Source organism: Sorex fumeus, unplaced genomic scaffold (genome assembly GCF_029834395.1).
Source record: "Sorex fumeus unplaced genomic scaffold, SorFum_2.1 ptg000128l, whole genome shotgun sequence".
Classification (NCBI taxonomy): domain Eukaryota; kingdom Metazoa; phylum Chordata; class Mammalia; order Eulipotyphla; family Soricidae; genus Sorex; species Sorex fumeus.
In genome coordinates, this window is record NW_026606185.1 from 12225364 (window position 1) to 12241126 (window position 15763).

The following is a 15763-nucleotide window of genomic DNA, read 5'->3' on the forward strand; positions in this document are numbered from 1 at the left end:
AAGGAAGGAAGGAAGGAAGGGAAAGAAATCAAATTCGCACCTTGAGCAAAGCAAGGAACCTAGATTTTTGTGAAAAGTTGTAACAACAATCAGAATTCAAATGAACTGCTTAAATTTTTGTAAATGTTTTCCAGTAGTTCCAAATAGGGTGATTTTTTAAATAAAATTAAATATTTCTATTTTGCATTCACTAGAAATATAATAGTCATGCCTATACACATGATTTTGAACTACATGAATTTTTTCATATACTATTTATATACACTTTTTTTTTGTTTTCTATCATTCAGTATTTTCAGCCAAGTTGAAGACTAGTTGAATCTTTCGATCCTAGATATAAAAGGAGCTAACTACAAAATACATACAGATTTATTGTTACACAAACACATAAAGATTTATTGTTACGCAATTTGTAGGTTTCATTTATTTCAGAGTTTTCTACCAAATATGTACTTACACTGTGGAAATAAGCTGGTCCTTGCAGTCAACAGAAAAGGTGCTATTCTTAGCTAAGACTTCTGCTCCCAGTATGTGGAAGAGCCTTGAACAGGAAAAACTGATTTCCAACAGCTGCGCCTCTAGTTCCTCCCAGCTTGATTCTTTAGGTATTGAAAATGGTTTATTTGTGTGCCTAGTAATGACCTCTTGCAACAGATAATCCTTAATAAGAAATAAAAGTTAAAAGATCATCCTTAATAGGAAAAAAATTACTTGTTATACATAAAATTACGATGTGATTACCCCTGATATCTGCTTCACTTCACAAGCATTGATTTTGAACTATGTATTACAAGCTGTGATCATCTAAGTGATATTCCTAGAATTGAATTTTTACTGGTGTGCAACCTACTTTGAATCAAATAGACTGTTTTGACTGTAAGCTGCCGTGTTGTAATTCCTAAATGAAAAGTTCCTGGTGAAAATCACAAAGGAACATCCACTTACTCACTTCCCCTCGTGAAAGAGCTGGTCTCTTCTTAATAGTAAATTGTTAAATCAATAGCAAGTTTAGTATATGACTATTTCAAAATATACATAATTCAATTTATTTACTCTCTGGAGACTCCAGTGAGCCAATCCAAAAGTTTCCAACAAATGACTAAAACTTTTTGGCCAAAAAATTTTCTCTCCTTGAATATTACACTATATCTGCACCCTGGTGGATCACACCCTGGTTGAAGACCTGAATCATGACTCCTTTTTTCAATAAATGATTTCTTTGTTATATCATCTTATAGCCTAATTATTGCTCATTTGAGTGCACAAATCACAAAATAAAGTCTTGAAATCAGCTTTACAGAAAAACATTTAAACCGTGTTGACTAATCTGTGAAACCTCCGACAGTCACACTCCACTTTTAGTCTTTCTATTCCATAATCAATGACGATGGACTGTGGCTCAGGACAAATGCTGCAAAAGTAACAACTTCCCATTGCAGTCCTACTCCTTCTCCTCTGAAAAGAACAGCAGTCCCAACTCCCTTTCTTTCCACAAAACCCATGTGATGACCCTGCGTGAAGAGTCCATGAAGAGGTCATGATAACTGAGACTTTATCTGAGAAAAACAGGTTCAGTCACCCTGGTATCACAGTTAAATATCCAGATTCCACTTCCACCATATTCTGATCACAAATACAAGAGAGATATTCGGAAAAAAATATTAACAGAATCATGAGTAATAATAATATATATTTTCTTTTGATCTTAGGGCTGGAGCGATAGCACAGCGGGTAGGGCGTTTGCCTTGCACGAGGCCAACATGGCCGACCCGAGTTCAATTCCTCCGCCCCTCTCGGAGAGCCAGGCAAGCTACCGAGAGTATTCCATATGCCAGACACAGTAACAACAAAGTCTCCAATGGAGACGTTACTGGGCCCGCTCAAGCAAATCGATGATCAATGGGAGGGCCTTTACCTTTACCTTACCTATGAGCTTAAAGTGATCTGTTAAATGACTCAATCACATGAAAATTACTATCTTGTATATATAAAATTTATACATGTACTGACCAATAATAGTTCCTCCTAAGTTCCTGTTCTGTGAAGTGTCTGAGTTAGGCTTTTATAGCCTAACTATATTTGAGTTGAACTTTACATCAGGAACGTTTATACAAAAATTATTTTTCCATCAACCAAAGCAAGGAAAACTGCATGTAAAAAAGTAAAAGCTTTTTTTTTATTTCTGTGTTTACTCTTTGTATACTTTATTTGCCTAGCATCTGTGCCCAAATTCTTCTGTCCCAATAAAGGATTTTTCACAGATTTATGACTCATTTGGGAAGTCTTCCAGATTCTGAGCCATATACTCTTCTTATCTCCTTTTCTTAGTTAAACATTGTCTTCATTTTTAGACCCTTCCCACAAATAGAATAAGTTCTAGTAAAGGAATAATTGTCTTCAACCATCCACAAGTTAATATCCCTTTTTTGCAATTTTTATACATTTTATTTTTATAAGTAGTTCACAATAGTTCATTACAAATAATATTCAAACACCCACCCCACCAGAGAGCATCTTCCCACCTCAGTAAGAGGGAAGTGTATGAAGGTTGTTGTATTTCATTCTGGAGCAAATTAAGCCCGTATATAAGAGAATCCAAGCAAGTATGTTAAAACCAAACAAATGTGTGCTACTTTAGTTACATCAGTGGGCTAGGGTATAAGAGGTCGCATGACTGCTTTTCCTTTTCATCATGACATAATTTATAGTTTCATTTAATTGGCTTCATTTTTACAGTATATTAAGAAGACAAAAATAGCAATACAGAGGAAAACCATATCCTAAGATATAAATATTATTTACTTTTTAGTAGCAACATGGGAAATTTTAACATATTTCACTTTTACTACGAATTGCTTGAAAGCCTGCAATCCAGGGCCAGAGTGATAATACAACGGGTAGGGCATTTGCCTTGCATGCGGTTGATCTAGGCTTGATCCCCAACATCCGATATGGTCCCCCAAGCACTGCCTATCAGGAGTAATTCCTGAGTGCAGAGCTAGGAGCAATCCCTGAGCATCACTGGGTGTGACCAAAAAAAAAAGTGGAAAAAGAAAAAAAGAAAAAAAGCAAGCCTGCAATCCTACCTAGTGTTCTGCAATGGTAATACTGCATCCTAGGCAAAAACATAGAAAGAATATGTTTCACCAACTATCAAACCTAGTCTTGACATTAAAATAATTTTATCCACAAGTGTCAATTCCTTGCTGTTCCAGGATATGAGTGTTTAAACCTGTAGTATCTGTAATTTTTCTAGAAATCAATGTTCTAAGGATAAGACTCTTAAGGACAAGTATGTTCTGGTTACCTCATACTGCAGAGAAAACTTTTTGTCATGTGTAGTATGTGTTTTAATATTTGACTGTATCCTAAAGCCTTTGAGCATCTACAGAACTGATCTAATGCTTTTATTCAGAGAGGTCTGCAAAATAACTTTAATAAGTACTGTAGAGTAAAATTTTGTCATAGTAAATGAGACAATGATTAACATCCTGACCAAAATCTCTCGAGAGATCACACTGTACATAGTTCAATAGAATAAGAAAGTTAAATCTGTGGGATGTGATTAAAAGGAGTATATGTGTGTCTTTTATGTAATAAAGGTAATATATGGAGATATGATCATTGGAGGAAAAGAAAGGAATTCTGTTAAAAGTAGATTGATTCTGAATTAAAATGAACAAAATTTACAGAACAGAATGAATGGTAAAGAATATGTATAAGGTTTGAGGTGTTTTAAGGAAAGAAACTGTATAGTCAAACTGTATTGTTATGAGAAGCTCTTTAAATAATATCCTCAGAATTCTTCTAATACTTTTTGGTGAGGTCTGTAGAAAAAAAGATATCAGATAGATGGTCCAGACTCAATATTCTTAGATAGTGGAACACTTAAAAAGCCAAAGGAAATTAAAGTTTTCAACAGACTGAATGAAGTAAACATACTATTGTTATTAAATTGTATGTTCTACTATAATATTGCATCTTACTGTGAGTGAAGCAAAATATTTGTTCTTCTCTATTCTTAGCACCTTCAGTACATTTTTTAATGTTACATGGTACTAAGTTGGTCGCTGGAGCGATAGCACAGCGGTAGGGCGTTCGCATTACAAGGGGTCAGCATGGCCAACCCGAGTTCGATTCCTCCGCCCCTCTCGGAGAGCACGGCAAGCTACGGAGAGTATTCGATATGCCAAACACAGTAACAACAAAGTCTCCAATGGAGACGTTACTGGGCCCGCTCGAGCAAATCAACGATCAACGGGAGGGCCTTTACCTTACCTTTACCTTTAAGAATTTATTAAGTAATTTGCTAGTTTAGGATGCGTTTCTCAGCCATGTATGCAATCATTGGCCCAGTTCTATGTCTGGGCCAATGAATTCACATGGCAGCAACTGTGGGAGCAATTGGCCCAGTTCTATGTCTGGGCCAATGAATTCACATGACAGCAACTGTGGCAGCACCCATGTCTGAAACTCACACCAGAGTTCTCAGCCTGAAACTATTCACAGATTGTCATCTCTGCAGAGAATGGTTATGAAGTGGTGGAGTGTTGCTGCTGGCCTGGCATAACTGTAGTGGTGGGGTGAGGGTGATGCTGCTGGCCCTTTCGCTGGGCATATTCAGTCCATATAGCAGGTCCACTTTTTTTTAATTTTATTTTATTTTTGGCAAACATTTTAAGCTTGTTGGACACAAAAAGTTTAGAACTGAGTGTGTTGTTAGTCTGGGACAATTACAGCAGGTAATTCAGGAATATTAAAATGCTGTTTTGCCTCACCCAAATAAAGAATTACCTGGTAATTGGGTCTACACAAACCTTGGAAGGGTGGATCTCCTTCAGATCAACTGCTGCCTAAAAGGAATGGTCTTTACCAAGTTTTCTTGAGCTCTCCCACAGTTGTGAAATTTAATGGAAATTCTAGCTGGGTTCATCTATCTAGAATAAAATCCATTCTATACACACAAGCCAGTTACAAAACCCTGATAGAGCACAAATAAACAAACTCCTATGAACCCATCAAGAACTAGAAAAACTTCTTTTTTAAGAAAACTAGGGAATAGTTTTCTTAAAACAACAAGAACTATGTATCAAAAACAACAAGAACTATGTATCATGTCTGTTTATCCAAAATTGCTCCTAGTAATAATTATCGGTATGCATTTTACAGAAACAGGCCTAAAAAGTTTCTGTAGTAGGTCTACCTGGATGGAGAAGAAAATTAAAGTTCATGCTAGGTATGTGACTTCTGCCCCAATCTAGTACCTCATTTGTTCTGGTGGATGTCTCCATTTCAAGGAGCAGATTGCTCAGCTATTCAAGAACTCATAAATCTTCATAAGAAACTATTGCTCTCTCATCAAATATCTCTATTACCAAGTCCAATGTAAGTGAATAGCCTGGTGTTTTCATGTTCATAAGAGTATCTGGACATGAGCATTTTTCTATCAAAAAAGCTGATGATTAAGAAATTTTTACTTTTTGTCCTAATAATCATAAAAATAGGTATAGAACTATGCTGTTTTGTTTTTGTTGTTGTTGCTGTTGATTAACATCTGTCTTATCATCCCAAAGAGAGTATTTCTAAAACAGCAAACCACTCTGTCATCACAAGGACAGAGAAAAGACATTTAATTCCTCTTACAGTTCTAATTGGGTTGGAACGATAGCACAGCAGTAGGGCATTTGCCTTACAAGCGGCCAAACATGGCCGACCCGAGTTCAATTCCTCCGCCCTTCTTGGAGAGCCTGGAAAGCCACCGAGAGTATCTCGCCCGCATGACAGAGCCTGGCAAGCTAGCCGTGATGTATTCGATATGCCAAACACAGTAACAACAAGTTTCATGATGGAGACGTTACTGGGCCCGCTTGAGCAAATCGATGAACAATGGGAGGACCGTGACCGTAACTGTGGCAGTTCTAATTATGTTCTTCTTTCTTTCCATACTTTTGATAGACAAGTCAGAAATGCAATGAATCATTGTCTGTGCCCCAGTAAAGCTAAGGTAGCATGGGACTTCACCCCTTATGTAGGCATGGTCTACAGTCCTCTGTCAGCATGAAGAAGGTCCAGAAGACAGACCTTTACCCATTTTCTCCCTAAAGATTTAGGGTGGTAAAATCTCTAGGAGAGAATATGAATCAGGCAGGCAGGCAGATAGTTAGGGAAGGGCCCCCATGGCAATGAATTCCTGGGAAGTAATAAAACTAATAGCCTCAAGGCTGCAAAAACCCACCCTGTAAGCATAGAAACTAAGGCCTGAAAAGAGCTAGTGCCAGCACAGACCTAGAGAAAGCTGGATCCCTCTCTGAGAGAAGCTCCAACAGGAGAAAAGGCCAGAAAAGGAATATCAAAGAAGACAAACAACTACTCCTAACTCTGTCATTTGCCAATCACACTAGGAAAGGACTTTCACGTAGGTAGAAAATCCCAGCTGTGCAACTTGGGAGAGACCCTCTAAAAGCCAACTTGAGGAGGTATGATGCTGCCAACAGGGCAACCTGTACATGTGGGGCGAGTGCATCAGCAGTCTAATGGTGTCTTCAGACTTCCTGACACCCCAAAATTGCCAATGTGCCTTTGGCCGGACCCCAACAACTTGGGACCAAGTTTACCAAGAAATTAAATGGTCAAAAGTTAGGTATGTGGGAGCCATGCCCACAAATCACCTCCGTCTCAGCTATATAAACTCATTTATTGGCCTTATCTCAAAGACCCATAAATAAGTCTTGAAAGAGACCAAAAACCACAGGAATCTTGGACACTCTCATGGCTGAACAGACTGGGTTAAATCGGAGGGGGGAAGGTTGGCCTCTGCCTGCCCAAGCAGAGCCCCCAGTAGCCATTTGCTTCCACAATCCAAAATCACCACCATACCCCCAGCCTGACTCCACCATCTCAGGATGGACCTCACGGTCACAGTACTCCCGTTGTTCATTGATTTGCTCGAGTGGGCCCAGTAACATCTCCATCATGAGAATTGTTGTTACTGTGTTTGGCATATTGAATGCATTACGGGGAGCTTGACAGGCTTTGCCATGTGGGTGAGATACTCTCCGTAGCTTGCCAGACTCTCCAAGAGGGGCAGAGGAATCGAACCCGGCTAGGCTGGGCTGGCTGCATGCAAGGCAAACGCCCTACATCTGTGCTATTGCTCCAGCCCCAGGATGGACCTTACCAAGATATAATCTACTAAAAATTCAGGTATGCGGATTTTGTGACTGAAATCTCCAGGGTTTCACAGAGTTGGCATGGGCTACCTCCCCCTACTTCCCAATACATATGGAAGCACTGGCAGTCACTCCCACAAACCAACTCCAGCACCACCCTGTAAATGCTATTACTGGCCCTGCTTCAGAGACCCATAAATAAATCTTGAAAGAGATCAAAAGCCTGGGGGGAAATGGGCACTGGTGGAAGGATGGGTATTTGATCATTGTATGACCGAAACTCAGGCACAAGGATTTGTAAATCTACAACTGTACCTCATGGTGCTTCACTAATAAAAGTAAAGTAAAGTAAAGGCCCTCCCGTTGATCGTCGATTTGCTCGAGCGGGCCCAGTAACGTCTCCATTGGAGACTTTGTTGTTACTGTGTCTGGCATATCGAATACTCTCGGTAGCTTACCGGGCTCCCCGAGAGGGGCGGAGGAATCGAACTCGGGTCGGCCATGTTGGCCGCTTGTAAGGCGAACGCCCTGCCCGCTGTGCTATCGCTCCAGCCCTAAATGTATGAAGTATTAAGGTAAAGGTAATCATCGATCATCGATTTGCTCGAGCGGGCCCAGTAACGTCTCCATTGGAGACTTTGTTGTTACTGTGTCTGGCATATCGAATACTCTCGGTAGCTTGCCGGGCTCCCCGAGAGGGGCGGAGGAATCGAACTCGGGTCGGCCATGTTGGCCGCTTGTAAGGCGAACGCCCTGCCCGCTGTGCTATCGCTCCAGCCCTAAATGTATGAAGTATTAAGGTAAAGGTAATCATCGATCATCGATTTGCTCGAGCGGGCCCAGTAACGTCTCCATTGGAGACTTTGTTGTTACTGTGTCTGGCATATCGAATACTCTCGGTAGCTTGCCGGGCTCTCCAAGAGGGGCGGAGGAATCGAACTCGGGTCGGCCATGTTGGCTGCGTGCAAGGCAGACGCCCTACCCGCTGTGCTATCGCTCCAGCCCACTAATAAAAAAAAAAAAAAAAAAAAAAAGAGAGATCAAAAGCCAGAGACACAGCAGCGAATTTCTGGAAGACATCACAGAGCTCTCTCCAGGCCCCATACTGAGCCATTTTTACTGGGGCACCCCAGATGGAGTAGGTGCAGTCTTCCCGCCTACTCCAGATGGAATCTGTGGGCAAGAGCTTCCACAAGCAAGACCGAGGTATGCAGGTTCCAGGACTAAATATCCATGCTGCACAGCAGCAGAGGTGCCGGGCTCTCCCTCCTCGGCTCCCCACCTGCTTGTCGGCCTGGCTGTCACACCCACAATGTGCCTCCAGGCACCATCTTAGTGCACCAACAGCCCTGGTCCAGAGACACCCAGTTGAATCTCAAAATGGATTAGTCCCTACAGAAATGTCTCTGAACCCAACCTTCTACAATCTAGGATTCCAGAAGCACATGGCTGCAGCACCCAAAATATTCAAAATTAGCAATGAATAATAAATGAGCTAGCATCTACCCCTGGCAGACAGGCTTGAATGGTGGTAGAAAATTCAAGCAAAACATAATGCCCAAAAGTAGAGAGAGAGAGGATTGGGGAAATTGTCTGCCATGGAGGAAGAGTGAGGACTGGGATGGGAGGGTGGGATAATTCTGGGGACATGGTGGTGGAAAGTGTGCACTGGTGGAGTGATGGGTGTTCGATCATTGTATGGCTGAATCTCGAACATGAAAGTTTTGTAACTGTATCTCACGGTGATTCAACTAAAATAAAAATTAATGTGGAGTTCATGCCCAATTCAAACAGCTTAATCAATGGCTGAATAAATAGCAGTACTCCTACATAAAATAAAAGCCAACTTGAATATGGCGCATAAGCTGCCTGTGACTACGTGTTGCTGCTGAGAGCAAGTGGTGCCTGATCCCAAACACATGTCCTTCCCGCATCTCCCCTCCTGAGCATGAACTTCCTACCTTCATATTCTAATGCTGGGATTTGTGCTGGGGCTATTTCCACTCTGAGGATCCCACATTTTGTCCTGGGCATAACTCTCTCTCTCTCTCTCTCTCCCCTCTCTGTCTCTCCCTGTCCCTCTGTCTCTCTATGATTTCTCTCTGTCTCTGTCTGTCTGTCTCTCTCTTCCCTTCACCCTTCTTCAGAACTTCCAAGTAAAAAACCAAATCTATTTTAACTAAAAAGTCAATAGTAATTTTTTTTTAAATCATGCATGGTTGTCAGTGCCTCTGATCCCTAGAAGCAACTTCACTTCAATGTCAATCTTCACCAAGCATATTCCTCTCCCTTGCAGCTAAAATTAGAGGGGGACAGGGCACCTGGAAACCCATGTGGCACAGTTCGCAAATTTGGAGTGTTTTTGAAGGAATTATTTTAATTTTGTTCAACTAAAAGGTAAAGGTAAAGGCCCTCCCGTTGTTCATCGATTTGCTCGAGCAGGCCCAGTAATGTCTCCATTGGAGATTTTGTTGTTACTGTGTTTGGCATATTGAATACATCACGGGTGGCTTGCCAGGCTCTGCCGTCTGGGCGAGATACTCTCGGTAGCTTGCCGGGCTCTCCAAGAGGGGCGGAGGAATCGAACTCAGGCCGGCCATGTTGGCTGCGTGTAAGGCAAACGCCCTACCGCTGTTAAATCCATGTAAAATGGAGTGGGATATTGGTATTCTAATGGTGAGTGCAATGTTATAACATATTTAAAAGAGGAATTAAATTATAAATCTAAAACCCAATTTTGAAAATCAATATTGCCTACAATAAAACAGCACAAAATATAAACAATAAAATAGTGAGAAGAGAGGGTGATATATCTATCTTCACCATTAAGACATAAACCCAGGAGGAAGAGGAATCTGCTACAGAACCAACACTTTCTACCCTTCATATTCTTCCATCCAATCAAAGACAAACACCTCTTTAAAGAGATTTCTCACAAATTACTTTTATTCAAAACAGTTCTACTGAATCCCTCATTTTCTCTATAAAACAATGCTCTCTTCTCTGTTTACAAACTTGCTTACAACTTTTTGACTTTTGCTATAACTTATTTGTTCCAAATTGAAGTTCTTCTGCTATTCCTCTCTACCTCCAAAATGAACCTTTGTTTGTTAACTGTTTTGTTTTTCAACTGAACACTGTCAATTATGTTTTGGCTGGGTTGGTTACACAATATATAATCTTTCTCCTGTAGCAGTCAGAGAGGAGGAAGCAAGTGCAGAGAAGTAGGGATTTAATGATATCAGCACATGCCTTTAAAAGTCCACATAAATGGAATTTGAAAGTGAGTCCAGTGGTTTTCTTAGAGTAAGATGGAAAAATACTTACAGCATCTTCAACTGAGCCAAGTAAATTATTTAAAGTAGTGGAATTGTGATCACATATCATCCCCCAGAGGGCTTCCCATGTGCTGGAATTCTCAGGACTCAAGGGACTCTCCATCTTAGACCAGTGTCCATTTGGACATTTAACAGTAGTGTTCTTTATCAGCAACTAAAACAGTCAGAGTGAGAAAGGGTAAATTTAGAGAGGTTTAGACCTGAGCTAGACATTAAACAAAAGCTAGAGAACTTTAAACAAATTAGAAAATTAATATAACACATGAAGTTCTTTGAAAACTTATCTATTGTTCATTTTTTTTATTTTGCTAACAGTTTATAAAACAAGAGTCATTGAATATTGTTGCAGGAGCTTCTGTAATATTTTTATCAAGTAGTTTCTTTGAAACTTCCGCTATACTTTACCTGCTTTAATTCTCTAAAGAATATGTCCTTTTCCAGTTTTAAATGATTGCGTTCATCCAGCTTGGAATATTTAGCTAATATCTGCAGGCGAATGAAGATTTCTGTAAGATTGACATAATGATGCATTATTCACCCTAAGTAGGCTGCTCCAGGTTTCACTTCTACATGACAACGAATCAATAAATACGTTCTGTGAACATGTATTTCAGAAAACTCAACCAATTATCATACATTTGATCATTCTGAGAGATGAGCATTGAAAAAAAAGTCACAACTACATTTTCAGACTCATAAAATGGAATCAGTTGAAGGAGACTTTTCTTTCAAAAACAATTGTTGGGGGCTGGAGCGATAGCACAGCAGGTAGGGTGTTTGCCTTGCACACGGCCAACCCGGGTTCAATTCTCAGCATCCCATCTGGTCCCCTGAGTACTGCCAGGAGTGATTCCTAAGTGCATGAGCCAGGAATAACCCCTGTGTGTGTGACCCATAAAAGAAAAGATAAAAACAGTTGTCTTTGTGATGTCTTCTCTCTTCTCTTGGGCCAAAGAGATAGCATAGCAGATACTTTGGACTTCACAGATCAAAGAGTAAATTCTGAGCACTACTACGTGTTTCCCCCAAACAAACAAAACAATTCTTTTATTTTGCAGCTGGAGTATGAAGAGGAGCAATATACTTGGAATTATAAAAAAAACACATTCTTCAATAATAAACCTGTTCTCCCTGTCTGATGACAAAAAAGGAAGAGGAAGGTATAGAGCAAAGATGACTCTGACAAATGTCTTCTGGCATCTTATTACACTGCACATCTAGTGTGAATGTGAAAGTCAAATCCTAGCACTGAGAAATCAGTTCTCATAGTGAAATAGTGAACAGAAAATGCAGTCCTCCTGGTGAGATACCCTTGTGAAACCTAAGAGATATATAGTAAAGCATAAACATGTATCAACATGTCTTATTTTTATTGTTGACAAAGGTACCAGATGGTTTCAGGTCCACTCATTAATAAATATATGCATTTCCAGTACATTGGTAGCAAATTATACCAGAGCTAATTTACCTCGAATAAAATGTAATTTCTGGGTTACAGCATTGTTAAGAGCTTTATCGAACTGATGCAATCTCTTCCAAGGCAACCACTGAGACAATTTTTGAAGAATGTTTAGCAATTTCCATAAATACAAAAATCTGGGTGAAAAGAAAACAATGAATCAAATAAAAATAGATGAAAGTAACTGTAAAGTAAAATGGAGATCCTATCACTGGAAATTATTCAGTTTTGAGACATGCTTTCATAAACCAAAAGTCCCACTTTATCTTATAAACATATAATCAGATTTTTGACAGATCACATTGCTTAATATTAAAAAATATTACTGAGTATAGATTCTTTGTAAAATAGTTTATTCTACAACCTAGCAGTATGTGGAACAGATCAGCTTAGGATGAAAATTCAGATGGAACCTGAACATTTTGTCTTTAGGTCTCAAGTTGCAAACACTGAAAAAAATTTCAAAATGTGGAGTTAAGATGCCCTAAATATAGTACAGGAGTAAGGTAATTACTTTGCATGCATCTGACCTGGGTTTGATCCCTGGTACCTCGGGTGATCTCCTGAGTCCAACCAGGAGTGATCCCTGAGCATAAAGCTAGAAGCTAGAAGTAGGGATGAGTAGGCTCTCTAGCTCTCTATGTTAATAGTCTACTTCATCCCATCAACCATTTATGTTCTTAATGACATCTAGAATGGCAAATCCTTTTCAGAAAGGTTTTAGTTTACTTTAATGATATCTATGAGAGTAATCACAACATATTGCAGCTATAGTCTAATGGATTCAAAAATCACTCCTTTGTCTATAGATTATAGAGTGGTTGCTGTATTAGCAGAAATAAAACAACATTCATCTCCTTATATATCTCTATCAGACATTCATCTCCTTATATATCTCTATCAGATATCTTGGTTAACTGGGTGCATTGTCAGTGAACAGCAATGCTTTGAGTATATATATTTTTTTATTAACAGCAGGAATAAATTAGACTTTAAGGAATCAGTAAACCATTGTAAACAAATATGCTTTGATCTAATGAGGGGTGGAGAAAAGAAATGAAAGATTGCAAGCCCAAAATTGGGATGCAGCATGGAAAGCAGCATTGCCATAGTTTTAAATAAAGACACAAAAGGGCAATTCCTTATATGAAAATAACTTTAAGATGTTCTCTTCATTTGTAAAAATGAACATAAAACTTAAAGTTCAGAATGTTGACACCTTCTATTTTCAACATTTTGAACATGTAGCAATGGTTTTACATGGTTCCTAATATAACATGAGTGATAGCACAGTGGGTAGGGCATTTGCCTTGCACACAGCCGACCCGGGTTCAATTCCTCCACCCCTCTCAGACAGTCCAGCAAGCTACCAAGAATATCCCACCCACAAGGCAGGGGCTGGCAAGCTCTCCGTGGTGTATTATACTGAAAAAAGTAACAAGTCTCACAATGGAGATGTTACTGGTGCCCACTGGAGCTAACTGATGAACAAGGGGAGGACAGTGCTACAGTGCTACTTTGCAGTTGCAAACAGCAAGTAATCTGTCTAGCTTTAGCTAAATAAAATTAACTTATAGTAGTCTAACTATACATTCTAAAATTAAGCATTGGGGGGCTGGAGTGATAGCACAGCTGGTAGGGCGTTTGCCTTGCACGCGGCCAACCCGGGTTTGATTCCCAGAATCCCATATGGTCCCCCGAGCACTGACAGGAGTAATTCCTGAGTGCACAAGCCAGGAGTAACCCCTGTGCATTGCCAGGTGTGACCCAAAAAGCAAAAATAAATAAATAATAAATAAAAATTAAAAAATAAAATAAAATTAAGCATTGGATTTTGTTTTTGAATCATGTGCAAGAGTATCAGGGCTGACTCTTTTTTTTTTTATTGAATGAATCACTGTGGGAAAGGTTACAAAGCTTTCAGGTTTAGGTCTCAGTCATGCAAATATCAAACGCATTTCCCTTTACCAATACTTATTTTTTACCATGAAGAACCCCAATAAAACCCCACCCCCACCCCTCCCAGTCCCTGTGAGGCAGATGAATTCTAGTTAACACTCTATCTGCTTTGATTAGATTCATTGTTTCAATAAAAGATTCACCACTATTATTTAGAGTTTACCCCCCCCCCCCCAATCAGACATGCTGAAAAAGCATTGTGAAGTGATTTGCTTTCTACAGCTGGGTTCAAGAATTAAATGTTGGTTTTGGATTTCTGCTATTTTACTTATTGACCCTGGAAGTATTTCTACTGAAAGTCAGATAGTTAAGAAATTGGTTTCTGTGCTCTGGAGTCGTGGCCGTGCCGGAGAGCCGCTCGTGGGGGGCAACTGGTGGCCTAGGTAGGGCGTGAAGGGCGGACCGAAACGCAGGGCTGACTCTTGAGATCTGCACTCAGAGATCACTTCCTGGCAGCCCTAAGGGAACCATAGAGTCGAACTCAGGTTTGTCTTGTGAAGGGCAACACCCCTAACCGGCTGTACTCCCTTCCCATCCCTAAAATTCAGGATTGTTAACATAACCAATAGTAAAATAGAAACATGTGCCTTACATCTTTGGAGATGTATGGGGGCCTTTGAGGCTCTCTGCTCTCAAGCTGTCATTCAGAAGAGGGAGGGTGGCATGTAAAGCATCTGCGACTTTCCACAGCTGATCCTTCTCCTCAAAATGACTCTTGAGGGCCTCCAGACTGTGTCCAGTTGCTGCTAACACCATCTGAATTAGGCTACCCTTCTGCCGTTGATCAAATACCTATACATTTAAAAAAATCATTATTGTCAAAAATAATAATTGGAAAAATATCTAGCTAAGAAACATTAATAGATGATTTTAAATAGCACAGCGGGTAGGGCATTCGCCTTACAAGCGGCCAACATGGCCAACCCGAGTTCGATTCCTCCGCCCCTCTCAGAGAGCCCGGCAAGCTACCGAGAGTATTCGATATGCCAGACACAGTAACAACAAAGTCTCCAATGGAGACGTTACTGGGCCCGCTCGAGCAAATCGACTATCAACGGGAGGGCCTTTACCTTTTACCTTTAAATAACATATAGCCCATTGTACTGTTGTTAGTAGATTGCAATGTCTTAATAAATGCTTTGGGATCTAAATATTACTTTAACTTATAGAATGCAAATTTCAAAAATACGTGCATCTAACTTTTTAATTGGGTTCCTATTTCTCTATTTTTGCTCATGCTCCTATAACCAGACTGAGAATAATATAAATATATGTGTACACATAGTAAATAGTTAATATCTCACAAATTGAATTGAAATACTTGGGATGGTATAAATATATTCATGTACTTTATATGACCATAATTAATATTCATTTATAATAAAATTGTGTCATATATTTGGGAATAGTGGTGCTAAAAGAAAATAGCATTGCAGTTTATCGTCAATATTAAGAGTATTTATTCCCCAGTCACATAACATGGGGAGACACATGATGAAGTTTTTTTAATTGAATTATCATGAGATATAGTTATAAGCTTTCATGTTTGAGTCCTAATCACACAATGATCAAACACCCATCTCTCTTCCAGTGCATATTCCCCACCACCAATATCCCCAGTAAACTCCCCCTTTTCCGCCCTCCCACTGCGATTCAGACAATATTCTCCATCTCTCTCTCTACTTTTGGGCATTACAGTTTGCAATACAGATACTGAGATGTTATCATGTTTGGTCCTTTATCTACTTTCAGCACACATCTCCCATCCCAAACGATTCCTCCAACCATCATTTTCTTAGTGATCCAATCTTGTTGTGTTATTTTATACTTCACAGATG

The 15763-nt window shown here is 39.8% G+C and overlaps 1 protein-coding gene across 1 annotated transcript in view; it reads right to left on the reverse strand.

The window, feature by feature from the left end:
* ABCA13 (ATP binding cassette subfamily A member 13) overlaps positions 1-15763 on the reverse strand; it is a 461928-nt gene that overhangs the window by 372533 nt on the left and 73632 nt on the right. The window contains exons 9-13 of the mRNA XM_056138421.1: positions 14518-14717; positions 11976-12103; positions 10913-11013; positions 10497-10661; positions 458-660 (exon numbers count right to left, since the gene is read on the reverse strand). Of these exons, the coding sequence (XP_055994396.1) occupies positions 458-660; positions 10497-10661; positions 10913-11013; positions 11976-12103; positions 14518-14717 (797 nt within the window). The remainder of the gene's footprint in view (positions 1-457; positions 661-10496; positions 10662-10912; positions 11014-11975; positions 12104-14517; positions 14718-15763) is intronic.